The sequence below is a fragment of the Nilaparvata lugens genome, chromosome 4 (assembly GCF_014356525.2).
Source record: "Nilaparvata lugens isolate BPH chromosome 4, ASM1435652v1, whole genome shotgun sequence".
In the NCBI taxonomy this organism is placed as follows: Eukaryota; Metazoa; Arthropoda; class Insecta; order Hemiptera; family Delphacidae; genus Nilaparvata; species Nilaparvata lugens.
This window is the reverse complement of record NC_052507.1, coordinates 22,483,136-22,511,077: the sequence shown is the minus strand read 5'-3', so window position 1 is coordinate 22,511,077 and position 27,942 is coordinate 22,483,136. Positions and strand designations below refer to the sequence as shown.

At 37.0% G+C, this 27,942-nt stretch overlaps 1 protein-coding gene across 3 annotated transcripts in view; it reads left to right on the top strand.

Moving 5' to 3' along the window:
• LOC111047815 (hemicentin-1) overlaps nt 1-27,942 on the top strand; it is a 482,899-nt gene that overhangs the window by 350,779 nt on the left and 104,178 nt on the right. For all 3 annotated transcript variants that reach the window (XM_039427127.1, XM_039427125.1, XM_039427126.1), the window contains one exon: nt 12,969-13,101. In XM_039427127.1, coding sequence (XP_039283061.1) covers nt 12,969-13,101 — 133 coding nt within the window. The remainder of the gene's footprint in view (nt 1-12,968; nt 13,102-27,942) is intronic.

Genomic DNA, 27,942 nt, shown 5'->3' with positions numbered 1-27,942 from the left:
TGGAAGTCGACAACAATACCTTTCCGTCTCGCCGGCTGGCCCCGGCACTAGCAAGGCTCACTTGCCACTCCACATGTCTCCCACACTGAACAAAGAGGACTGCTGCCTTTGGCAGTGACGTCACCGCCTCCGTCAAATTCAATTCAAGCTTGTAATAGACGTTCTTCCCCTGTGATGATTTGCTCCCTTAAAAGATAACGCATTCATCCTTTTTACTTTCTCTTCCCTCTTTTACTTTGTGTATTTTACATTGAAAAATAACTTTAATAATCATTTAGTTATTCACTTCAATTCATGGAAAAAAATTTCATTACGTGGATTTAGGAGAGAAATCGTTCAATTGTTTCTACATGTTTCATTACCAGCTATTATAATATAAATTCTCATTGCAAGAGTTTGTTGATATCCATCCGGTAGGCACCTTACAATAATTCATGTTTTATTCGAATTAAGACTCAGAATCCTCTCTGTATTGCTCTATGCACAGTATATTTACAGAGGGGTGAAAAAATGTATAGACATTTTGAAAGTTAATATCTTGGTAACGCAAAGGCAGGTCGTTTCAGACAACGTAGTCTACATAGCATGAAACATGTCTTGAGAGGCTCATACAGGAAGATTTTTGGAACAAACATGATACGGTATTCAATTTGTCATTCAAATGATATTTCTGGAAAATAATCATGAATACGGCATCCATGAAATGCCCTCTTAGTGATAAAACAAACGAAAATCAAATATATTATTTACTATTAAATACAATAAGGATGTGATAAAATGCAAATTCTCCTCTCCAATTCATCCTAGGATCCATTGATAACATTGGATAACGTTGAATACAGTATCCATACTCCATGATAACAATAGGCCTCTACCGGTGCTTTGTTCAGAGAGACTTATTTCAGCTTTTAATTTCAAGTGGGTCCAATTCGAATTATTCCATCTCCATTTAGCTTACCTCTTTCTAAGAGAAACTTTCCGAAGCGTAGCAATATTAGCCCTGCCGGATGATGTCCACCTCGTAAATACAACGCGAATGGGGAAGTGAGATCATAATTATCCGCGTTAGAAAAAAGAACGGGACAAAACTTTTTTATTGCTCCTGAAATTAGTAAAGTTTGGAAGGCGCGTTTGCCATGGTATTAACGGGAGTTTTGCAGTCGCCATTAAAATATTTGATTGAATACCATTAATTATCTCTTGTTGCAGAAGTTTTTTCGCTCGTTGGGGTTTGTTGAGTGAGGGGAGAGAGTTTGAAGGACGCTCTTTTTGCAAGTGACAGGGGAGCTGCGTAAGAAATTAAGTGGAGTGACTTCCAGTCCCCGAACGTCGACAAGAAATATAAAGGCCAGGCCAGCTTTCAACGGAATAACATTTAAATAATGAACATTTTTCTTTCACACCAGAAGCACTCTCATGGAATTTCCCTTCTATTCTCGTCAACTTTCCTGTTAGCTTACCGTACGACAGACTTATTATGAGTTTCAGGCTGGAGTAAATTATTTCATCAGAAATAATGGACAGTTTGTTCCACAGTACTAGTTTAATATTTCCTTCGAAACGCCATTTCATAGTCGATACAAAACAAAGAATGAAAGACAACTGTACTTATTCCCGACTTTGCAGTCAAACTGTTTCTTCTTACACGACCATTGATATTTTTCTTCTAAATTTGAAGAATATGATATGAGTTCACAATTCTACGTCACTATCTTTGGCAATCACAATATATGCAAGCAGCAACACCAAATATGATAATATATAGCATTACCTTATTTTGACAGAACAGAAAAAAATAGAAAGAGGCACAAGTAAGAGTACAAGCAAAGGTATTATATTATTAATTTTCTTCAATAAAGAGAGAAGGAGTTAAAAATTATATTTTCCTCCACCTCCTGTCTAAAGTGCTTACTCCACTCCCTGGAACATGATACGAAAATGACACTTTTTCGCTCTCGGGAGGAAAAAACAGGAAAACTCCTTACAGCGTAAAAATAACTCCATTTAAATAACATGGGAAGCATCTCAATTTTAGAAACGTACATTTGGAATAGGTTAGAAGGTCTAAGCTCAGATGACGAAGCATATATAGAGTAGTCATTGAACCAACTAAATTCAATACCTCAACCAGACATTTGATCAATATATGAAATTTATGTTTGTATGCTTAAATTATTACAATCTTCATATCACTATACTAAAAAAATGTATGAATATTTTTTCATATTCCATGTTATTCGAAATACCAGCCAAGGAATATTCCTCATTAACTAATCAAATTTGAAACGGGAACTTCATCATAGTTGTAGTTGTGGCGGCCATTGCTGTTACAACTTTTGCAAACAGCCCAGCTGTTTACTTTTTAGATTATGTTGTAACACATTGTTTGGACACGTACGTTTTTAAAAATTATTTTTATTTGCACTTTTATAAAAATGTAGGTGGTGGAAAAATGTTGTGTACATCACGAGTGAAAAATGTTTTTTCTGCCTCAGAAAAAGTGTTGCCCTCGGCTTCGCCTCGGGCTTCAAACTTTTCCCTCAGGGAGAAAAAACAGTACTTTTTACTCTAGATATACAAATAGTAATCGATTTTTTTCATAGTAATCGATTATTGAAGAAAGAGAATGTTATATTGATGGAAAATTTGATAATTTTTCATTAGAACCAATTCATAGGAGAACTATTGAATTTTTAAACAAGTGATGGTGAATACTACTGCACAACTTCCAGAATCGTCATTTTTCACTGTGATTGAGGAATGCCCACTTCTGGAATCAAAGTGAACGTTGAGAAAGAAAATCAGATTCACTCTCCCTTAAAAAATAAATACAACAGTACATTCTACTGGACTATGGAATATTAATTGTACTAGCATCAATTGTTTTATACGCGCTGCCAGTTATTTAGTGACAAATATACTCCAATATGAATTAAGATTCGATTGTTGATACTTATTGTCGGACATAGCAGTATGATGATATCATGTAGACTAAGAAATGCAGTTCACCTAGAAAGAAGCATTGCAATCAAACATCAATCAAGCCTCAATGGATCAAATTAAACACGAAAAATAAATAGAACCCTGAGTAAAAATTAATTTGATAAAAATACTAAGAAGATTCAGAATACTTATGATACAATAATACGTTACAAAATTATAATTAAAAAACATTCGATATTATGCTATTTAAAGTAGAACTCTGAATGGGCTATCCAATCTTCAGCCTTTTGGGACACCCATTCTGCCATGATTTTTTTTATTTATTAGCGATACCTCATACGAAATTTCGAAACCGCATAGTCTATCAAGTATAGGTGAGAGAAAAATATTTTGTAACGCTTTTCATGCAAAGAAGTAGTGATTGTAAAAGTTGTGAACTCGTAAAAGGAATGAAAAAGGAGAAAGTAAATGTCACTTTTCTCTGCGAATTTGGATAGGACAGATGTTGGATTCAAGTTGTGGCCTGAAGAAAGCATGGAGGCCTGGAGAAATGCGACTGGAATGCTGGGAATGCATTCCGGGTGCGAGATTGTGAATGCTGCTAACCGTGGAATGGAAGCTGAATGTCACGGTTATTGTGCCCCTCATCCCTTCATCGACTCCCTCACCCACCCCTTCCCCCACCATCAGGGGACAATCGAACTGAAAAACCACCAAAACGAAGATCATCTAGAATAATCAAGCTGATTTGAAAATATGACACAGCTTAGTAACTAGCAGACATGGTAGTTATGTTCGGGAGCACTTGAAAGTATTACAGAATTGAAGAAATTGGTAATCTGATAGCTTGTTATTGTGAGAGCTTCTATACTCCTCTAGATTCTCTTCTGGAAATTGAAAATTTCACATTGATCGAAAATACTGTTACTCACGCTGAACAGTACTGGAGAAAAGGAAAGGGATTCAAGATCAAAGCGTTTTTAATTATAGGCTAACGCACGTATGAACGTCCAAGCATTTGACAAAATAATGGCTATTGAGTCCGTTGACTAGAAGTGGCATTCAATCGGTTTTCCCGAACAGGAAATTGACTTTATTGGAAACAGCGCCGTGATAAAACGAATGGGAAAGCAGCATTGGATGCATTCAGAGTGGATAAGGGTCGCATTAAAGCAAATGAGCTCCCATTGAGTCAACTTGTTGTTCAACACCGTTTCAATCGTTCGCTTTTAATTTGTGTAAACTTTTTTCAACTTGACAACAAATAATGAAACTGGAGCGAGCCGAGCCTTTACGACTCTTTGGAATTCGCAGTGCTTTCAAAATGGTTGTCCGAGTGGTATACGAATAAAATGGAGTCACGTTTCCATTAGGGTTCGTTTGAATGGTTGATGATCGTTGGATTATGCAAATTAAAAATACTTCTGTATGATTGACTAGGAATGAAAAGTCGAGTACTATAAACTTGAAAGGGATGAAACTAATATGGATGAGAGTCGCCTTCAGTGCCAATTTTTTGGCACGTTTTCATGTTCAGAGCTAGACCTCCATTAATTAGATATTCTAATTCTTGTACTCCTTTAATGAGTGGATCTGTTCAATTCATAATCTCAATCGGTTTGTGGGTAACAGTTATAAGGAAGTGGGAAGAATTATGTATTTAAGGAAAGTTTTCATTTTGCAGAAATTTTTCAAAGCAGCCTTGGCAAACCAAGGATCTATCCTAGTAGCGTCGTTTTCCAAGAAATGAATGTTCTCACAATAAGACAGCAATATATGAAAAACTTAATCCTTTCTATCAATAAAACTAAACATTTACCAACAATCCGTGCTCTCAATTACCATTCTCGTCCATCGATTACAATGGAATTCATGGTCAGATTCTCTAGACTTTCAGTAAGTAGAAGACAGTATGAACACAACTGCAATATGCTGATTAATATGATTCCCTTATATTCACCCATAGAATAAACAAAAAACTTACAAAAGATATTGATGAATGGGTAAAAACTAGAATATTTTTCAAAATAGACTTTTAATCATAAAATTACACATAATAGATTGATTTGGTTCTTTTTTTGTGTTTCAGTCAAAAAAAAAATCTTTCAATCATTTGAACTGAATTCATTGCTAGCGATCAGACACGTGTCTCTGCTAGCAATTATTGCTGGTAAAATGAGTACTACTGGGATTTCAGTTATGTTATATCTAATTTATTTTTATTATTTCTAGAATAGAGTATACTCTGAATTTCTGTATGTTGTACCCAATTATTATGTGAATTTGTAATTGTATAAATCTTGTATATATGGCAAATAAAATTGAATTGAATTGAATTGAATTGAATTATACTCGTAATATTGAAGTGCTTACTTCCCAGTTGTAGCATAATTTGAAATCGCTGCAATACGAGTAGGCCTAACTGTGGCAGGGCAGTCGGGCAGTCCTTTGCTCTTTGCAAAACCTCAACCGTCTTTGCAGGCAATTCCTTGTCCGGCCAACCCTTTGCTTAGAGACAACCACGATACCACAGTAATCAACCACTCAACAACTCACCTCCCTCCCACCAACTCATCCAACGCCATCTTCTCTGTCTACCCATCCGCCACCAACTTTCCTCTTCATCAACATGCGAGTCAGATTTCACTTCCTATCATTCCTCCTCCTGTGATTTGTCTTCCTCCTCTTACTTCAATATCCTGCTCTTTCTCACAATTTATTATAGATACAAGTTTTCTTCCATAGTTTTTCTAATAGATAGGTTTGAACTCCATATTGTAAAATGCCTATCAGTTCTTCCTCTTGTTTTTTTGCATCTTCTTCCTTTCCTGATCTTCTTTCCCACTTATTCATCCCAATCAGTTCTTCTCACACCTCTCATCTTGATTCTACTAGTTTCTACTTCATATTCAATTCACATTTCTGTGAAATTCGCTTCTATTTCCTATCAATATTATTCTACTCTTATATGATTTTTCACTTCATCAATTCTTTCTTCATTCGATGTTTCTTATTTTCATTTTTCATCTCCATACACCATCTCTCTCTTGGTTTTCATCCTATTAAACATCCTTTTCCAAGTCATTTCTCCTCTAATCCATCTTTGTTTTATCACTAACACACGTTCCCCATACTTCTTTCTCACTTCTGTTCCTTTTCAACTTTCTCTATACAATTTTCTGCTCATCCTCTTTTTTCTCCCTCTCTCTTCTCTCTCACTCAACTTAACCTTCTCAGATCTTCTCATCCTTTTCAAATTCTCTTCCACTTCTCTGCCTCTCTGAAATCCAGTCATACCACTGATTTCCTTCGATTTCATTTTCATTTTCCTTTTCTCCCACGACATCTAGATTCCTCTTCGATCTTATTTATCCTATTTCTATCAATCCTCCATATTTTTATCCGCGGACGACTTTTACTATCTTTTCCCTCTTCCAACTCCTCCGTTATTCCTCTCTCGTTCCGCTTTTCCTCCGTCACTCACTCTTTGTATAATTTCCCGTCACTGCTTTCCTTGTTCTATTGTTCTCCTGGTCTTCTCTTTTCCCTCCATTCGTCCTCTTGTTGTCTATTTCCTACTCCTTCTTCTCTTTTCTACTTCTTATTAATATTTTCTACCAATTCTTTCTTTTCTCCATCCTAATCATCTCCTCATCCTCTACTTTTTTCTTGATCTCCTCCCTCGTCTTGCTCTCCCTCATCCTCCTTCAACTATTTCGCCATCCTCCTCCTCCCAAATCCTCCCCACCTACTCCTTCTTCGTATTCTCCGAAATTGGAGCGCCTCTCCCACCCTGCCCAAAACACTGTCCCGTTCGCCCTTGGAGATGTGCGCCTTCTCCTCCCTCAACCCGTTTGCCCGTTGGCCTCGCATGTAACGTGACCCTTCAACAACTTAATAGCCCTAACGACGGCCTGCTTTGGTGGCCACTGCGGCTGCAATCCTCCACTTCACCCCCGCCACACAAAGCAAAGTTGCCAGCCCAACTACTTTCCGCCGGTACAAGCTTGCAGACGATCTCTCTACTTGTTGACTCTTGTTCGTACCAAACTTACTCAAGTATCAAAACCTCTCAGCCTCTTCTTAAGAAATTACAAATACGTCTTGACCGGCTATCATTTACGTTGATCACTTATTTCAGAAAATATGTTCTCACTTCGATAAGAATAAGTTCTATGAATTATTGTGATTGTACCCACTCCAATGTTCGAATTTCCACTAGAAAATCTCTATGTTATCTCGAACAGGATATGGCTTGTATCAATGAATTTTCTCCTATCTCGTATTTTTTGTATCTAGATCTTCTGTTGATTTGGAAACTTCCACCACTATGCTTAAGCTAGTGGTTTATCATTCTAAGGGCGGAACAGACATATCTGATCAGCCTGTAACTACAGTACCTACTGTAGTTACAGGCTGATCAGATAGCTCAGATTCGCATAATCTCTTTGAAACAGTCATGTTTTGCAGACAATGCAGAGTATTATGGACCTCAAGTAATGTGGAATACAATATCATACAGTCATGATTGTCAATAGATTCTAACGGGATTAGCAACGAGGTCTGCTATAAGCGTATAGCATAGGTCTCCTATGGCGTATATAAGCGTAGTACAGTTGCAATCATATCAATTAGAATATGAATTTGATAACAGCTTAAAATTCATTGAATTAATCATGCTTTTCGAGTAATTCTATGGATGAACATTACCAGTGACCTGTTTGTTCGATAGAGTTCTATGTTCTACTGAAATACAATTGTACTATAAAACACTCATGTGAGTAAAAACTTTAACATAATATTTTCCATATTCAGCGTCTTTATGAATTCAAATGAGCAATACTTCCCTGTTTTAAATTTACTGCGAATGTGTGAAATATTTCAGACAAGGTGATTATTGAAATAAAATTTTCAATATTTCCTTCTAGAATACTCAGAAGAATTTCAAGTTAGGTTTCCCACTGTGCAACAGTTCTGAAATTTTCTGAATAATCCTCTTCGGTCGCGTTGAACAGAAGCGTCGAATTATTCAAATCTCCTATTTTCATCTTGTTTGTCGTGTTTCCTCTTCAATGCGCCAATGTGTCTACTATATTATCTGTTCTACAACTTTATTGGATTCGCTTTCCGGATCCAAATGACTGACATATCAAGCTGCTTTGTCTGTGAGACGTTGGCCTCCTAATTAAAATCACCATCATTCATAAAAGTTTAAGTCAGTGTCAGGCTATGAGCAGCTCGTCGCGTTAACAGACACCAGTGTAAATAACGTGTCGGTACAAAAGCAATAAAGCCCTTTGCGTATTGAGGTCTTCTCTTATCCTGTTTACATCCTGAGAGTCCGCAGATAACAAGCTTTCTCTTACTCTTCTTCACTTTCTCTCTCATTCTTCCGGTTCCTCTTTCTTCTTCTGTACTCCTTCTAATTTCGCGTCTCTTCTCTTTCTAGCAATGACACCATTCAAGTTAATTAACTTGCTCGGGCCTGCACGTGCTAAGGATAATGATTTTCCTCCTTTTTGTGTGAAGTTTAACGCCTCTATTTTGTGTGGGTCTATTCCAATTCAAGAAGGGAGGAAATATGTCTGATGATGTGACAAGTCATAAGTAATATTGCTTAGAATGAGAATATTAATTTCTGAGGAAGTGTGTTTGAGTGGATAAATAATTTGCAAAGCGTGGAGAGAAATCAAAATTGAATATATTTGATATACAAATATCACGCTAATCTTCTTTCCATCCTACGTCTGTGGAGTTTTCCAACACCTCTATTGTTGAGACAAAAATCTTGATTACACAGCTCATACATTAAAACAAGGTGAATCCTTGTAGTGTGAGTCCCTGAAGAGAATATATTCATATTGGAATTTACACTTAGACTATTCATGCTGTGGAAGCCTCTAGTAGGTTACATCACGTTACTTCAATACATTTGAATAGTATCCCCTCGATTTAAGCTTAGTGACATGAGTTTAGTATGCGCAGAGGATGAAAAACAAATAATTCATTGTTGTTGAGAACTGAGAATCACAGTTATCATAAATTAAATCAGGAGCTCTTTTAGCTATTGAATCAGGAGCTCTTTTAGCTATTGATTTCATGCATTCAACATTTAACATCATCTTATATTGGTTCAATAAAAATGATTAATAATAATATATTTGACGTGTGAGGCTTGGAAACGTTTGGTAACACTCATAGAACACGTTCTCAGGAGCACTGCTCAATTATTGTCTGTCGAAAGGTTATTTTGCGCGGGGCATATCGTGAATGGAACGATAGGCTTAAACAGTAGCTATGGCGAGTTCTGTTTTCTTTGTTTGTGGCCAGTTGGAGTTCAACTCAGGCCAGATGTCGCTCTCCCATGCCTTCAAACAGACACAGAAAAGGACAGTGTCATGTATTCTAGCTTACATTGGACAGCGAAGGAGATACGGGTGCAGAGAATGGCCCCATTGGGCCGTTATTTTCGGAAACGGCGCTTTGATGTGACTGCGATCGAGTGTGTGTGGCTTGCTTAACAGTTGTCTTTCACTTTGAACATTCAAAATCAATTGTGAAACTGGTGGTCGTTCCAGTTTCCCTTGCCTACTTCAATTCCTATATGTTTGTTTTCCGAAATATTCCGAAACTCATATACTCCAATTAGACAACGCGAACAGTTAGTTGTGAAACAACGTTCTGACTAGGAAATAACTACCTTTCAACAGAACTAATCCAATGTTCACCAATGTGGATAGACTTATTCAATGGTCACTGCAGATCTCACATTATAGAAAACCAGAGGATATTGTCAGTCTACAGATAGATTCTATTATAATTAGGATTCTCGTTTGATAATGATAAGATATTGTCAGATTTGAAGGAATAAAAGAGTCAATTGATATTCAGATACAAACATTTCACACTAACTGGAGTAATAAAAATACGCTGCAATAAAAATTCACCTGAAAATGGATGGGAAATATGATATTTTCATCAATAATTGGAAAATAATCGAAAAGTCATGGAAGTTTATATTTTACATGAAAAATAATATATACTTCTTGCTAATTTGTACTTCATGTGTAAATTAATAACAGAAACATTCTTAATAACATACAGTTATTGCCATACTTTGATTATTCTTTGAACGATTCCATACAATAATGCTTGGATAAATACGAACATTTGCGTACTCTAAAAGTGGTGCCTGAATATCATGGGTGACATCATAGTAAAAGAGGTACTATGAATCTTCTTCTATATACCGTGCTTTGAATCAACCGTGCTGGTCTCAATCTTCCATTTACATGGAATATTGGGTATAAAAATACTCTATACTCGTGCGATATTATAAAATAATAATACATATTATTATTATTATTCACAATTTATATTATTAAATTGTAATGTACATTGTGGAATGTGATGTAAATAATATATGTTTATATGTATTCTTTTATTTTTTGACAAAAAGTCCTTGACGATTTCCTATACTCTTTTAAGAAAGAGTATCCAGGAAGAAAATTTAATCAAAATCAAATCAAGAGCGGAATAGTTATTTCACTATACCAATCGGCAATAAACAACTTAATATCACAAGCCAACTTATCGAATTACTGGAGTAATCCTGAAATGGCTGCTTATTCAGTTATTCTTGCAAAGAACCATCTTTGTTTAAACTAACGATTGAGGGCAACAGTGTTTTTCTTTAATTAGAAATCGGAATGAACTCACACATAAATGAGAGAGCAGAAAGCTTTTCTCCGTTTATTTCCGACAAATAAAGAGCTGATAAGGTGTTTTGTTCGTGTTTTTATAGCGAATCGTAGTGCAGCGATCTGGAAATCCAGGCGCGTTCCCTTGAGAGTCTTAAAAGATTTTAGGACAAGATCGCAACTTTTAACTTGTAGCTTAACAGCCGACACTCAACGGCCTTTTGTCTTCAATCTCACTTCGCAAAGGCGATTCGGCGTTCAGCTGTAAGAGATTTTCTTACTTCTCAAACTACAAATCTCTTGATTAACAGATTCTTCACGCTATGGTCGAACTAAACAACTTGTTCAAGCAGGGAATTGAAGACTTTCGTGAGCGTTCCTCTATCAAGAAATTCATGAGAAGGGATTAAAACACGATAATTCGAGAAGACCATTAATTATTGACAAGCTCAGCTTCTCTCTGTACCTGAAATAGGAATAAAAATTCTATTATTTTTGAATTTGAACTTCCAACAGTAGAAACATAATCTATTCTCTTGAACATGTTATTCATAAACAAAGTTTGAGGATAGAATAGTTTTGGGTCAAGCCTGTTGTTCTCTCTTAGTCATACTCATATGATTCGTAATTGTATCCACAAATATATATAAAAAAATTGGGCCTTGATAATCTGAGAATGTTCCCGGTTGATTTTGTAGCGACAGCATCAGGAAATAACAATCATTATTGTTGTTTTATCATATGCTTTCCCGTCACCTAAAGAATCCAAAGATTTGCCTTGTCTCTTCGCCATGTCTGCTATTGAAATTGATGATTCGAAGAAGGCTATTGAAATTGATGATTCGAAAAAGGCTATTTTTGTATGATGACTGAAGGATGCTGAATGACTTATTTGGCATTCCATGGGAGGAGATAGCAGCAGGTAGCTTGAACATCGACCAGACGATTGACAGAATTGGAAGTAAGCTGCGAGATCAACAGATGCAGCGGGTCGCCATGAGCCAGCGGTACACCATTCGTCGAGAGCTCAATCACTGCAATGATTACATTTCTCAAAATTCCAGCTTTCAATTCATCAAGTGGTTCTTCAAAGCAAGAAATGAATTGATCCGACTCAATAAGTATTCATTCAACGGGAACAGACTCTGCTCATTGTGCAATAGGAAGGAGGAGGAGGATGTCACGCATTTCATTGGAAAATGTCCCATACTCGTCGAGTTCAGATGGCAACACTTTGGCAGGGCTGCATTGTCATGGGAAGATCTGAAGAACTACCTGAACGGAGATGACTGGCTAAAGATAGGTGCATACTGTGTTGGTGCATGGAAATACAGACATTACTTGATTTCAGAGTTCAATGGATAGTGCGTTGTGAACTGTTGAATGAACACTAAGGGAGAAGTATTTGAAAAACAAGAATGTGTAATTCTGTATGGAGTCTACTCATGACAAACCTCACCCTGACGGTCGTTGACCAAGGGTTAAATGCTTGTTATAACTAAAATTTTGTTCTTGTATAATATTATCTAGTAAACAATGTTCAAATAAAAGCAATTATTCTATTCTATTCTCTATTCTAAATGATAATTTCAATGAATAAATATACACCCCACTATAAATTAGATGTGTTGGGGTATAAGTAATTAGTTGCTTATTGCATGTTATAATTACTATTCACGAACTCCATTCACTGATATGGGATTAAAGTTTTTCATAATAAAATTAGTAAAAATTCATAATACAAGCAAAATTATGAAATTAGTAGATAAATATTAATGTTCTATTAAGAATAATAATAAGAAAGGTTATTTTTAGGAAAATGAAAAAACAGTAAAGAGAAGAATGAAGAATAAATAGTTTCAATATTTACAGTCTAACTAAATTTTCACAATTTTCCACTCCAATATCAACCAACCAGGAAAATAAACTTTTCTTGAACCTGTGTCTATTCTATTGAAATGTCTCTTCGAGAGCGATATTGAATTTGAGAAAAGTTATTCTCAATTTTCTATGAACTGAATAATAATTTGACTAAATTCATATAAATATTACTTCAAGTATTTTGGAGAGTGATACCAAACATTTATAGGAATTCATTATATTCTCTTGGTTGAATGTCTGGACAAGTATCAATAAGCTCTGGAACACAGTACTCTTAGTTAGAATAAAAACGGAAAAACGGAACGAGAAGCCTTTCAATATTCTCTATTTTTCTTATAGACTCAACTCCTGACCTAGATTCTTCAGTGTAGTAAATTTTGTACCGTGGCTCCATGCTATCGCAAAAAGATTTTCCTTCAAATAGACTTCTGTTGTTTGTTGCAGTTCCTATTTCGCAAGTGGCCGGAGTGATGGGAAAGAAAACAGCGCTTCCATGTGATATTGAAACATCTTCCAAGAATGATGCCGTCTATATGGTGCTATGGTTCAAAGAGGCTGATGGCGAACCTTTATACAGGTGAGTTTGAAGTACTTATATAGAATCCAGATTTTGAACTCTCAACCACATTCATCCAGATATTCTTCATCATTGATCAATCAGAATGATCAATACGCTTTTTATTGATGCATCTCATCTAGAATTTCTACAAGAGAAGCCTTTATATGACAGAATAATTCATAATTTCGCACAAATTATCAATGTTTTTTTTTCTAATGACAGCAGAAAATTATTCAAATATTTTTCACTCTCTCTTTTACAATATTAATAATCAATCAAATCTCCTGTTTCTTTCCGTTCATCGTTCAATTTTAGAATGCGATTTTTCATGGCAAAACATTCAAAGCTGGAAGGTTCAAAGCTGAATGGAGTAAAGTGGAGTGATCAAGATTAATTCGAGTAGAATATTGCATGTAGCCGATATTATTGAGCTGCAGAGCTGTAAGTTGCAAAGTTCCCATGATGACCATTGGGAGTGAACAACATGAATATAAACTCATAGAAGTAATCTGGATCTCTATGCAATTAATAGAATGAGGAAAGCTAGGTTCAGTCTTCATCCAGAGGATAAATGTGCCTATCATACAGTTGATTTTTAGTTCTAGGAACATTGTATCATCCTCTCTACACAGACTTTACATTCTCTGGAGTTATGTTATATTATCAACAAGTGAATTTGTTATCATTCTGATACACACTTCACAGTACCCAATATATGTTATGCATATAATTTTTAATGTGAGAAAGATTGTAGTGTTCTGAGTGCTACTGAATGAGTTTGAAAATAAACTGAACTGATGAAGGAACCATAGAAAACTGCGTTATCACAGGCGTCTAGTTTTTCATGTAGGACCAGACTTACTAACAATTCTCTGGAATGCTTCTAAATTAATTTACATGCTATCAAACTCATTTCAAAATTGCATGCAATGATAGAATTTAATTCAGTAACAAGACTCTCACCAATTATTCTCATATCTCAATGTGGGCTTCATCGTCATGTTTTCAAGAAAGTACAAGTATTTATCATAATTACAATGTTCAGAATAGTATCATGACGTTCCAGAAGATGTTCATTTCAGAATATTGGACAAAGTCTGTTCAATTTAGTATGATTATATACAAACACGATGTTGCCTAGCTGAAAGCTATGCACTGGCTTCAAACATGTTACAGCAGTAATAAGAAATTCCTTCGTTTTCAGCTTCATCAAACAGTGCAACATTCTTCAGCGAATAGAGATGTTAACAGAATAGGAGGTGAAATGAACAAGGAGACAAGACAAATTTGACCTTTTTTGTAATTTTGAACTCGCGAAGATAACGACACCGCTGTGGAGCGAGTTGAATGGCTGCTCTGCTCTGTTCTGCTCTGCTCTGAGTGCAACATAAGCTACAATTACACTTTTTCTCAGCAGAGCATCAGAGCCGCGCCACCTTTTCACAACTCGAATTTGTCAAACGATAGCGTGATTGTTGCCGTGAAAATAAATCCGTCCTGGCATTTTATTGTGCTGCTCTTCACCGTTCTCGTTTTTCTTCTCTTATTTTACTCTATCATTAGGAGCCTTGCTTTGCTCCCCCCTTTATAGATACAGCAGCTTTCTCGTTCTCAAAAGTAGACACAACACCTCTTTCTCATCATCCATGACATGCATCTCTTTTCCTGTACACACTCAACCAACGAATCTTTTACTATTCCTTTCTCTCTTTGTTTTTTCATTTCCTGAAACTTCAATCTCCTTTTCCACCATTTACTCTCCTCATACTCCCTGATCAGTATGTTTCTATCTGTCTCAGCTCTCCTACAAAATTTATTTTGGTTACGTTCATTATCCTCGAATACTCTTGCTCTCTAATTCTTTTTTCTTGCATGGAACTTGAGATTCTCTAGATGTTTTCTCGATTCGATAATATCTTTCATATCTAAACATTCCAAAAGAATCTTATCCATGAGATTGCGACCTCTTAACATTTTCTCAATTTGTTGGCTTGGATAACTCAACTCCCTCCTCCTTCACCATCAATTTCTATGTTCGTTTCACCTTATCATAACTTCACTCAAATTTTTGTCTACTTCACGTTGCACTACATTTATTTATAATTACTAACCCTTGTTTTCTCCTAACACGCAACTACCAAGCACATAATTATGTTTTTTATTACATCCCATTCCAGTTCATTTTCTCATTCCAATTTTTACTTTCCTTGCCCTATTACCATAGGTAAGGAAAGTATTGCTTTCCGAAAAAAATTAAGGTACCCCAATTTCTAAATTTCTATACGTTTTAAGGTCCCCTGAGTCCGAAAAAGTGGTTTTTGGGTATTGGTCTGTATGTGTGTGTGTGTGTGTGTGTGTGTGTGTGTGTGTGTGTGTGTGTGTGTGTGTGTGTGTGTGTGTGTGTGTGTGTGTGTGTGTGTGTATGTATGAGTGTATGTGCGTCTGTGTGCACGATATCTCATCTCCTAAATAACGGAATGACTTGAAATTTGGAACTTAAGGTCCTTACACTATAAGGATCCGACACGAACAATTTCGATCAAATGCGATCAAGATGGCGGCTAAAATGGTGAAAATGTTGTCAAAAACAGGGTTTTTCGCGATTTTCTCTAAAATGGCTCCAACGATTTCGATCAAATTTATACCTAAAATAGTCATTGATAAGCTATATCAACTGCCTCAAATCCCATATCTGTAGAAATTTCAGGAGCTCCCCCCCAACTATCCAAAGTTCGATTTTAGATTTTCAATTATCAGGCCTCAGATATAATTGAAACGAAAAAAATCGAGTGGAAAAAATTGAGCATGGAAATCTCTTCAATTAATGTCCAGTAGCATGTTCACCTAAAATTGAAAATGAGCTTGAAATTTGAGAAAATGTAATTATTATTCAATTGCAAACTTCTGGCAACTGTTGATTCTATTAAATCATTCACAATGAAGAGATAGCAGATCTCGTGTGTATCCAGCGTTAATGAACTGTCACCAGCTGGCTCAGATCTTTGACTTGAGATGCGCGTTTACACTAGCGTCAGGTGATCAATTTTCATAACGGCAAGGAAAGTTGTGTGAGTGCGCCACACCAGATTTTTTAATTCTATCTCATTCAATAATATTCAATATACCTCCCTCTCTATCAACCAGTAATGAAGTCTTGATGTTACTCTCCTGTGCATCTTACTCAAAAAGTTTTATTCTTGTTCAATTTCTACAACTACTCTTGCTCGGTTATTCTTCTCCATTTTCTCTCTCCTTGTTCCGAATTCCCCCTCTCCCATCTTGCTCAATATCATTCACTATTCTTTTCTCATTTTCATCTGAAAAACACGAAATGCTATTCACAGCGTTGTTGTTACGACAGTGGCTGTAACAGAGCAACGTGGAAACAGCAATTTCTCAAATGTCTGCCCAACAATTGCAATTTTCATCCTTCGTCTGTTTTTCTTACCGGTGCTTCTTTTTGAGGGGGCGAGAATGTGCAACGGAATGGATGACTAGGAAGAGAAAGAGGAAAAACTGTTGCGCAAACTGCAGAGCAAAACACAATATTCTAGCTGCTTCCACCTTTGCATACCCCACCCATCACAACTAGATGAAATTATTTTTTCATTTCATCAACAATGTTGGTGTGTTGGTGTGTTGTGTTTTGGTGTGTTGAGCTGATGCCATGTGTTCAAATTCACGACTCTCATGAATAGAACCGCAATAATCGTGAACAGGAAAGGCACCCAAATATCACTTGATATCAGCAAGTCTGGAAATTAAGGAATTGCTTTCGAATTCATCGAATGAAGTTACTGATAGCTCAAATTCTAGATTCACCACTCCTGGATGAATATACAAATTAATGCTCAAGTCAATCATTCGGTAGACTATTATGATTTTCATTATTCAGAAATTTCTAATTACTTCACAAATGGAGAGAGGAGATTCGAGATTTTTTCCAATCATCATAACCTATTATGATTATTTTGATCTATAAAATCCAATTCTATTTCCAAGTATATTCCATTATTGAATATATATTTTTCAAAACTGTTTAAGTTTTCTTATACTCAATTTTACTGTGGTCTTTCCATGTCCTGAGGCAAATCAAAAATTATTGAGCGAGGCCAATCATCTTAGAAGATCTCTCTGCCAATAAGAGTCAATGGAATCAATGCATGATGCATGAATAATGTCATAAGTAATTGATAATTCCCTATTTTATTGCTGTGAGACAGAATCAATATTGATTGGATCTGTGATGGATCTCACTCCCTTGAAATTTAAGATCAATATAATTTATAATATAATATAATATAGTATAATATAATATATATATAAATTATAAGATCAATCACACTTAATAACAGAAACACTTGCTCCATTATCAATTATCTCATTCACTATAAATTGAAATTTCAATCGTCCATTCAAATACAACATCTATTATATCAACGGCATTTTGTAATTTTGGAATAATAGATTTTGGTACAAATTTTATGACTCAATGGATACTGTCACTGCATGTGAATTTCAATGAATAGAATTCCATCATCACTTGCCTTTCTGCATACTATCAGCGCCAAAACAAATAAAATTGAGTTTTTTATGCGGGTGCGAGAATGGAAGCGGTTTTATTAGACAGACAGACGTCTTTGGTGAGAATCTGCTCTTTGGGAGATTTTGCGCCGACATCATCAGATCTGCGAAAACAGGAAACTGAGTGTAGGTGTGAAATGCGAAGAATAACGCTCGAGTGAGCCGATCCCACTAAAAGAGTACACAGATCCGGGCATTGTGCTTACGCCGAGAAAAATATATATGTGGGTGAAGGAAAATGTGAAGGATATACAGGAGGCCTAGGCTGGTGGAATGGAGCGTAATTTCAGCGGCAGTTAGAGGTCTGCGTTGGTCGTTGCTACCTAGATCCAGCACAGCATCAGTAAACGGCAGTTTGAGATTCAGCAGATCCTCTTTAAGAGGATGCGCCACCATTTCGAGAACTGCTTGCTAACGCCCCTATAACTGGCCTCTTCTGCTTGCCTGGCCAACTCATCACCTGCCATCTTGGACGGGACAATTATCGGCTGATACTCCCAACCAATTGAACTGGCCGAATGCTTTCTCTAGAGTTGGCTTTGAATCTCAGTGAGTGGGCATTGGAGTAAAGAGCCAGTTGTTCTCGAATAACGATGTGGTTTCTTTCCATATTACACACTTTTCATTCGATTGGGTTTTTGTGGAGAGGTTGATCTGTGTGATTTGGATCTTGTAGTTTATTTATATCATTGATTTGCATGTTCTATAGCAATATCAGGATATCAGATACATTTTCTCCATGAATGAACCATCTCAAAAACTATCAATTTGCAAATAATTTTGAATTGAATTAGCCCAATTGGATTATTGGGTACAAGTTTGTCAAGAACGTGATTTTTGTTAGTAAGAAGTTCCCGATATATAGCTTAGTCAATTGAAATTTAATTCGTGAGAGAGTAATTCCACGATGGAAGAGAATTTGAAAAATTTTGAACTTTCTAACATGTAATCAACATGGAACATTAGTCTGTATGATTGCATATAACAAACGAAGAAATAACTTACCAAAACTCATCCTACTCAACATATAACCTCCATTCTTAATCCCTCAATGCAATCATTAAATATGAATAGAGTTCAGAAGAGATTCAATTAGACATCACTACATCTCCCAATATTCTCCATATTCAATTATTCTACTTCAATGGATATGTGCATTATAATTGGACTCTCGCCCTGGAATTCCTGTTATATCGGTTCAATAATTTCATTCTTTTTCTGATGGAATTATGTTATGGAAAGCATTCTACATAGGCCTATTATGTCTATGATATGGTGAAACTCATGTTGTAATTGAATTTCATACTTTAGTGTTTTTAAGATGAAATTTATATTCATGTTGTTATCAACGCTAAATATCCTACATATCAATTGTTTTGATGTGATTATATATTCTGGAAAATAGAATGAATAACAAAATATTTTCTGATGAGATTGATGCCCGGTTGCAGAGTCGTTACATAAAATCAAACATAGCTATGTGAGACATAGTTTTAAATCACGCACATAAATGGTTTGTCGTTGCACAGTCGTTTGCGGAAGCCCATTTAGCTATATCTCGAATTGGCATCACACATAGGTCACACTGCAGCTCAAGTCCCATATCTGTAAAAATTTCAGGAGCTCCGCCCCATCTATGCAAAGTTTGATTTTATATCCCCAATTATCAGGCTTTAGATACAATTTAAACAAAACATTTTGAGTGGAAAAGATTGAGCATGAAAATCTCTACAATTAATGATCAGTAACATTTTCACCTAAAATTGAAAATGATAAGCGTGAAGAGAGAGCAGACCTCATGTGTTTCCAGCGTTATTATCCTGTCACCAGCTGGCTCAGATCTTTGAATAGTACCAGACTCAAGATGCGCGGGAACACTAGCGTCAGGTGATCAATTTTCATAACGGCAAGGAAAGTTGTGTGAGTGCGCCACACCAGATTTTCAGTTTTATGGGAGCTATAGTTTACTTTGACATCTGTACAACGAAAAGTGGAGTTATGGCTTCATAAATAAGTTAAATGCCTGATTTTAGCTTTATGTGACGACTCTGCAACCGGCCATCAGATTTATAGTGGTAGTCTATTAAATTTGAATATTATTGTTAGACAGGCCATGATTGTTGCGCGTGTTGCATGTGGTGAGTTGAAGGCGCGCCAAAAAGAGTACTCTTGCTCAAGTAGTTAGACTGTAGTAAAGCTACAGATCCAGTTACGTGTAGTGCCCTGAGAACGGTCAATTCTATTAGGAATTGCTTTTGATAGTGACCGCTACTATGGACAAGCATCGATACTTATAAGTCTTCTATTCTGATAGGATGAGTTGTATTAAGTTCATGATAATTTGTTACTAAAACTTGATTGGTATATGAATCCAAGGTTTGGATAACAAATATCAATCGCATTTACTCGGAATATTGAAATTGAAACTATACAGTATAAAATAATTTGTAGTGCGATTGCTTCAAGTGTTATCCTTTCTTATCTTGATTGATCTGTTCGTATTTGTTCTTCCCAAAGCTCCAATTCTTATGCAGCTTAGCGGATTATTAGTTTCCAGTAATCGTAGAATATTGTTCAAATCAACTGTGAATAGTTGAATAATTGGAAAGCTAGTGAAAAGTTTTCTCAATGAAAAAGTGTTCAGTGATGGAACGATCTCTGATCAAAACTTCATAATTGAAAGAATAATTGACTCATTCTACGTAATTTATTCAACAAACATGAGAAAAGGATGCGGAGATTCAATAATCTCATTTTATATCACATTCCATTCCTAGTGATAATGTTACATAAAACATTTCATAGAAGCCTATAGCTTAGTTTGTCAAAGTTTCTTAGAATGATACATTCATGAACAAATCGAAAAACATCGTTTCTCACCCATTGAATCCTTTGGTAGAGCAGATTCCATGTTAGAGTGTATCCCATAGTTCAAAAAGTTTATAGAGCCATATAATTAGCACGAAGAATGCTTTTTGTATCGTTAGATTGTGAAAAGAATTCTACAAACAGTAGTTGATTTGTCAGCTATGCCGCTCTTTAGCTTCATGCAAGCTCGATTTTACCCGCACCCAATTCGAATGCGTGATCGTTGCAAATATAAGAAAGAATAAAGCGGTTGAAGTGATAGATAGGGTGCACTAGATCATGTTAAGCGTATCACGGCAGAGGTAGGTTGGGGGATTGAGTTGATGGTGAAGAGGAACATACTACGTTGGTGGAGCAAAGTTCGTATTCATTGGCGACATGGGACTTGCCATTTATTTCTGTTCGCTATGCCATTTACTCAGCCATTTATCCCACACTAAAAGCTTCTCAGCTGACAGGTATTAAAGCTATTGGTTTTTACTGTTGATATCTCACTAGAAAATATATTTTCAGAACCAAGAACACTCTCAAGATATACGTACTATCTAATTTATCGTTTCTCCTCGCCTACGGTCTTCCCTCCTTGAGATTTTGTATGAGATTTTGTAGGAAACATTCTTGCAGAATGCTTTCGGATTAATTATCTAGTTCAGCGACATGGAATGTCATCACATTCATAATTACAATAGTTTCGTGATGAATATGAGAATGAGCTATCATTTTGTAACTCAACTTCAAGATTGAAGATAATCATATCGATCATATTGAAAAAAATTAACTGATTTGATAATCGAGATTATCAAATGGGATTGGAATGAGATGATACACAATCAATATCATTGTAAGAACTTATATATCTACGAAATCAATGTTTATATACAAAGTCCTGATTATCAATATTTGAAATATGAATATGGATACATATGGAAGACATGGATATGGTTGAAGACATGAAATAGATGCTTAATTAAAATTCATGTTACATGATTTAGATCATATGATAACTTGAATTTCAATGAATAAGTCCTAGGCTAGTAGTTCATATTAAAAGATAAATTCCTTGGATTTGGTAGTTTTTAATATAATGTCACGATGTATATCGTAACTAGTGAGGAGAATTGATTAGAGAGCTAGTTTTGACGACGCTCGGTAATCTCATCATAAGATCACGTTGTACAACGAGCGAGATAGGCACTGAGCTACTGCTCAACTATGCCTCGCACCCTTATCTACCCCCACTCGGCTGCCAAGGGAGGCTAGCCGAGTAGCAGAGAAGAACATTCTAGCACGGTCAGTCGGTCGAGAACTGGTGAAGGAAGCAGCACGCTGCGAGAAAGGGAGTACAGCTCGTGACCAGATTCTACTCCTACTCCTTCGACTACTCCGAATTGCGCCTTCTATTAACTGGAGTTAATAGGAGACGCAGGAAGCTCCAAGATACAACACTCGCAGGAAGGCGAGTACTGTATGACCACTTCTGCGACTTCTAGCAGCCAGCTTGCCTGATTCAACCAGTGGCGAAAAGTTGGGTTTTGGGCTAAAACCTGACTGGACCCAGGAACATCACGGAGAGGACCAGGAATAGCAAGAGGACCTCGAGTAAGGCTTGAGAAGGCCTTTCTCGACCCCGTGACACCGATCGTGGCCGCAGGAGACAGCCGGTTCCCGAGGTGAGGGACTCGGTGACCGCTAGTGACGCTCGGTTCCAGAGCTCTTCTATCTTGCTAATTCCATCGGGAATACCAAGAGGACCTCGAGTAAGGCTTGAGAAGGCCTTTCTCGACCCCATGACACCGAACCTGGCCGCAGGAGACAGCCGGATACCGAGGTGAGGGACCCGGTGTCCAGCAGTGACGCCCGGTTCCAGGGCTCTTCTATCTTGCTAATTCCATCGGGAATAGCAAGAGGACCTCGAATAAGGCTCGGGAAGGCCTTTCTCGACCCCGAGACATCGATCCTGGCCGCAGGAGACATCCGTTTTCCGAGGAGAGGGACTCGGTGTCCGCCAGTGACGCCCGGTTCCAGGGCTCTTCTATCTTGCTAATTCCATCGGGAGTAGCAGGAGGACCTCGATTGAAGCTCAGGAAGGCCTTTCTCGACCCCGAGACATCGATCCTGGCCGCAGGAGACAGCCGGTTCCCGAGGTGAGGGACCCGGTGACCAGCAGTGACGCCCAGTTCCGAGGCTCTTCTGCCTTGCTAATTCCAACCGGAATAGCAAGAGGACCTCGAGTAAGGCTTGGGAACGCCTTTCTCGACCCCGAGACCCTGATAGCCAGAAACACCCGGTACACGAGGTGAGGGACCCGGTGACCAACCGTGACGCCCAGGTCCGAGGCTCTTCAACCTTGCATTTCCATCGGGAACAGCAAGAGGACATCCAGTGGCGATTGGGAACGCTTCTCCCGTACCAGAGACCAAACTCACGAAAGACACCATATCGTTCCTACTCTTATCTCTCCCAATCCAACCCTGTTAGGCAGTGCGAAAGCACGGCCCCTCTTTCCCAGAAGAGGGAATCACTCCAACAAGGTACTCAAGGCCCTGTTCCAACCCCCAACTCGAAAGAGGGTGGTTGACGGACACCACACCAAGCCTCCCGTCCCCACGTTGCGGCCCACCCCAGACGCCGACTGAGTTTAGCCGGCCCAGAGCGATACTGGGAATTCTGGTAGAAGAAGGTGTGGGCAAAAATTTACTTAGAATAATCAACAAATTCTCAGATCTTTCAGCATTGGTTTATTGTTTATTGTTTTTGATGGGACGGATTCAAGGATCCAAAGATTCAGAAAACCCCACACGTCATCCGGAGCTTCTTGTTTTCCCAAGTACGTAGTATGTTAGTTAGGCAAACCAATATCTTTGTCCTTTACAAGAACCAGGAGTTTTTCACTACACTAGAATCCCATTCATCACCTGGTTGCTTGTCGTAATCCAGTGTGATATGCTAGGCAGTCTCTTCAGACTGACTACTCCTCGTGACCTACGTGAGTTCCACTCATGACCTTCTTTGAAGGTCCTTCCGCTAAGGAAGGGGCGGCCAAGTTGCCTCTAGGGCGCTCGGCCGCCCTTGACTCAGCCTCTCTATCCACATTTGTGCCTTGAGTTCCACCCATCTCTGGTCTATTGGGTTTTTTTTCTTCCGAACCTTCGCAGGGTCGAAAGCCTCAGCTCTCCCAAGAAGTTCTGCCTCAATGGCCGCCCTTCTTTGAGCAGTGGTGAGGTTTGGTCTCTCCACCCGAAACTCGTGACCTATGTGAGTTCCACTCCTGGTCTTTTTGTAGGTCCTTCCGCTGAAGAAGGGGTCGTCAAATTACCTCCAGGGCACCTGGCCACCCTCGACTCAGCCTCTTGACCCGCATTCGTGCCTGGAGTTTCACTCATCTCTGTTCTCTTGGGTTTTTCCATTTGCCCCTCCGAAACTGCCCTGATGGGGCAGATCCCGTGGGCTTGAAGGCAAGGCAACTTCTGGAACCTTGAGGTTCCTTTTAGTCGCCTCCTACGACCAGCAGGAATACTGTGGGTGAATTCTGGTTCTCAACACATTCTTTAGTTCGATCAAAGCTCCCCCAACCCACAGGGGGCCAGCATTGGTTATGGTTAACTGGGAAGCACTGATTCTTATGAGGAATACTGACAGTGTGAATTGATTCTCCTTGTATTGTTCTCGTAGTAATCAAGAATCATGTTCCCATTTTCTTTGGAACTTTCTCTCTCTCTCTCTCTCTTTCTCTCTCTCTCTCTCTCAGAGATTTTTAATAATATAAATGACCATTTCGTTTCACACTCTAACCAACGCGACAAAGTTGTCATTGCTAATCATATAGATGATCTTGAAGAGCAGGTTACAAACTTAGATTTACCAATCACTGATCAATTTCATTTCCATCCAATCTCAGAAGAAGACACTTTCAGAGCAATTCAACGTATTCATAGTGATGCTACGGGTGTAGACAAAATTCCTATTAAATTTATCAAGAAGATGTCATTTGCTGTTTTACCAACCATTACATACATTTTCAACAAGTCACTTGAAGAAGGCATTTTCCCTGAAAACTGGAAGTTTGCTCTGGTTCGCCCTCTAAATAAAGTTCCATCACCCAATAAAGTTGAGGATTTTAGACCAATCAGTATTTTACCTGCATTGTCCAAAGTGCTAGAAAGACTCATTCATGCTCAAGTTGTAACATTTCTAGACAACAATAGTAAGCTTCATAACTTTCAATCAGGCTTTAGAAAATTCCATTCAACTGAGACAGCTCTGCTTCGTGTCACTGATGATATAAGGTTAGCTATGGACCAAAGAAAATGCACCATCCTCACCCTATTTGATTTTTCTAGAGCATTCGATACTGTTGATCATACAGTCCTTCTGAATAAGTTGGCTATTCTTGGTTTCAGTCACAACTCGTTAGTTTGGTTTAAGTCCTATCTATTAGGTAGGAAACAATGTGTATCTGTCGGTGACAAAAAGTCAACTTGGAAAAACGTTATGCATGGAGTACCACAAGGTTCAATTTTAGGCCCTCTCCTCTTCACTTTGTATGCTAATGACATTTCTTCCATCATCAAATTCTCCAGTTTCCATACTTATGCAGACGACCTTCAAATCTATTTGAGCTGTCCCATAACAAAAATTAATGAAACAGTTGGAATAATGAATCAGGATATCAATTCGATAGTGGAATGGACAAAGAAAAATGGCCTTAAGCTTAATCCCATCAAAACACAACCCATTATAATTGGATATTCTCGTCTTATAAACAATATTGACCTTGAATCGATTCACAAAATTAGTGTAGACGGTAATGCCATTCCTTACTGTAGCTCAGTTGAAAATTTAGGCATTATTATGAATAATACTCTTGACTGGTCAGAACAAGTGAACAAAACTTGTAAAAAGGTATTCTCAGCCATGCATGCATTGAAGAAAATGCACGATATCCTCCCTAGAAACATTAAATTATTATTGGTTCAATCTCTCATCTTCCCACATTTAATGTATTGTAATTCTGTTCTTAACGATATGCAAGTCACTCTGAATGATAAACTACAGCGTTGCCAAAATTATTGTCTACGTTTCTTCTACTCTCTCCAACGCCATGATCATATCACCCCAGCCCACATTGCTAGTTCAACATTGAAGCTTCCCGATCAGAGGCTTTTTCGAATAGTCAAGCTTGTTAGAGATATCTTGAAATACGGTAATCCGAACTATTTTAAAGATGATTTCAAATTTGTCTCTGAAGGTAGGAGGATAGATGCTTCACATACTAGAACCGGAGAAAGTACTTTAAGGATACCCAATCATCGAACTACTATTTTCACAAAATCCTTCTTAGTCAGTGCCTGTCGTGCATGGAATACACTTCCTGTTTCTATCAGGTCTATCGAGAGCCGAGCGAGCTTCAACCTGACTTTAAAAAAACATATTTTGGAACAAATGACTGAAACTGTCCGGCCCTAGAACGATCACATGACAACCATCCCTCACCCAATTCACCAATATAAACCTTTAAACCATGTTATAGAACGAATTGTATATATATATATTATATAAACTCATGTTATTTCAATTATCCACTGCATACTGCTGTATATTACTGAAATTTGATAACTCTGATCTACTTTCAGCCTACTTCATTTTATTAATCAATTATTTGATCTTATCTACCTATATGATTATTTTACTTTATCAATTTTCTGTTTTTTTTCTCTTCAATATTCATATTGATTAAAACTTTTACAATATTTCCATTAATAAATAAATCCTTAGTTTAAATAACGAAATTAACGTTTTGGTAGAGAGTTAGTGGGGAGGATATTTTTAATATTCTTCCCAAAGAATGGACATTGATATGTCCAAAGCTCCGCCAATTTATGTAGATGCATAACAATATGATTATTATCTATAGTTATTATATTACAAATTGCTTTTTCATATCATATACAGTTCAATAGTTATTTTCTTAGTCTATATTATGTAAATTCATCTATAATTTTGCTGTATTGTAAGCTATTGTATATAAGTGTATAAGCCAGTATATATTGTAATCTACATAAATAAAGTACTCAATCAATCAATCAATCAATCTCTCTTTCTCTTTCTTGGGAATATAATCATCAATCTTGGTTCTGATAGAGAGAGATAAAGCAGGCCAGGCTACAATAATTCGCACACAAACAGGTCGTAATTTTTGTATCTTATGTTCGAGAGCACGGAGATTCTGTCGGCGATAGAATGCTCCAAGCTTTACTGCAGCAATAAAAAATATGAGACTCCTTGGAAAGGATATACTGACGAGAAAAGCCAGGCCACTGTGATAAAACGATGGCTCCCCTGTAAAATAGAGTGGAATGTGCATGACTCATAAGATCCTATAGTTGATGTGACATGAAGATAGCTATTCTTGAAAGCTGTATTGATGAACAGATTCATTCTATGATAGGACAGGCTAGGCTAGTTCAAACTTGTTACAATTCAAACATATTCTTCATCCCGAAGTTCCGAGGAAGACGAAAATCAGTGTGATATGTTTATTAAAAAACTTTAGTACATTGCAAGTATAGTGAAGGACATATATGTGGATAATAAGATTGAAAATACATTATGGTATAAGTAAAGCTGCAAAAATATTTTCGAAAATCAATAGATAGACCTCTTCGTCCTGAAATTAGAATCCATTTTTCTTCATTATCAAAGACATATATTCCAATTCTATCCACATTCATCTGGATTTATTGCAATATGAAACATCATTTATAATATGATTATTCTATTTCAAAAACACATTTGATTTTAATCCTTCTGTATCTTTGTCAATTTTTTTTTTCGATTGATTGACAAAGTTCAATTCTAGAATAGCAATTAATATTCAACCAAAATCAATTAGCATTCAAATAAATGCAATATTTCAAAAATCTCCATTTCTAGAATATTAATATCAAATTTGACTCCAGTTAATGTGTTACTGGTGACAAAGACACTGTGTGACTGGTGACACAAAATGAATCGTTACTTTGCATATTCTCTATGTAAAATTTTATGGTATTACAGCATACAGTATAGTAATCTATATGTCATGAACTTATTCAATGAGACAATATGCGATTGTATTCTACATTAACAGTATAATGGAACAGCACTTTTCAAATGAGGTACAGGAATAACATAATATACTACGTATAGTATTATGACATTGAAACTCATGTAAAGAGATAGAATAACTTTCTGTTTCTAATGTCCATCAGTTTGGGATCTTTGTGAGTGTGTGGGCCAACTTGGATGCAAAGTTTTTCACATTATTTTTAGACGTAGCCTCATTTCATAAAATTATTAGAATTGACAATTGAAATGACAACTTTATTACTCAGAAATATGACTGTATTTATGAATAATATGTCACTT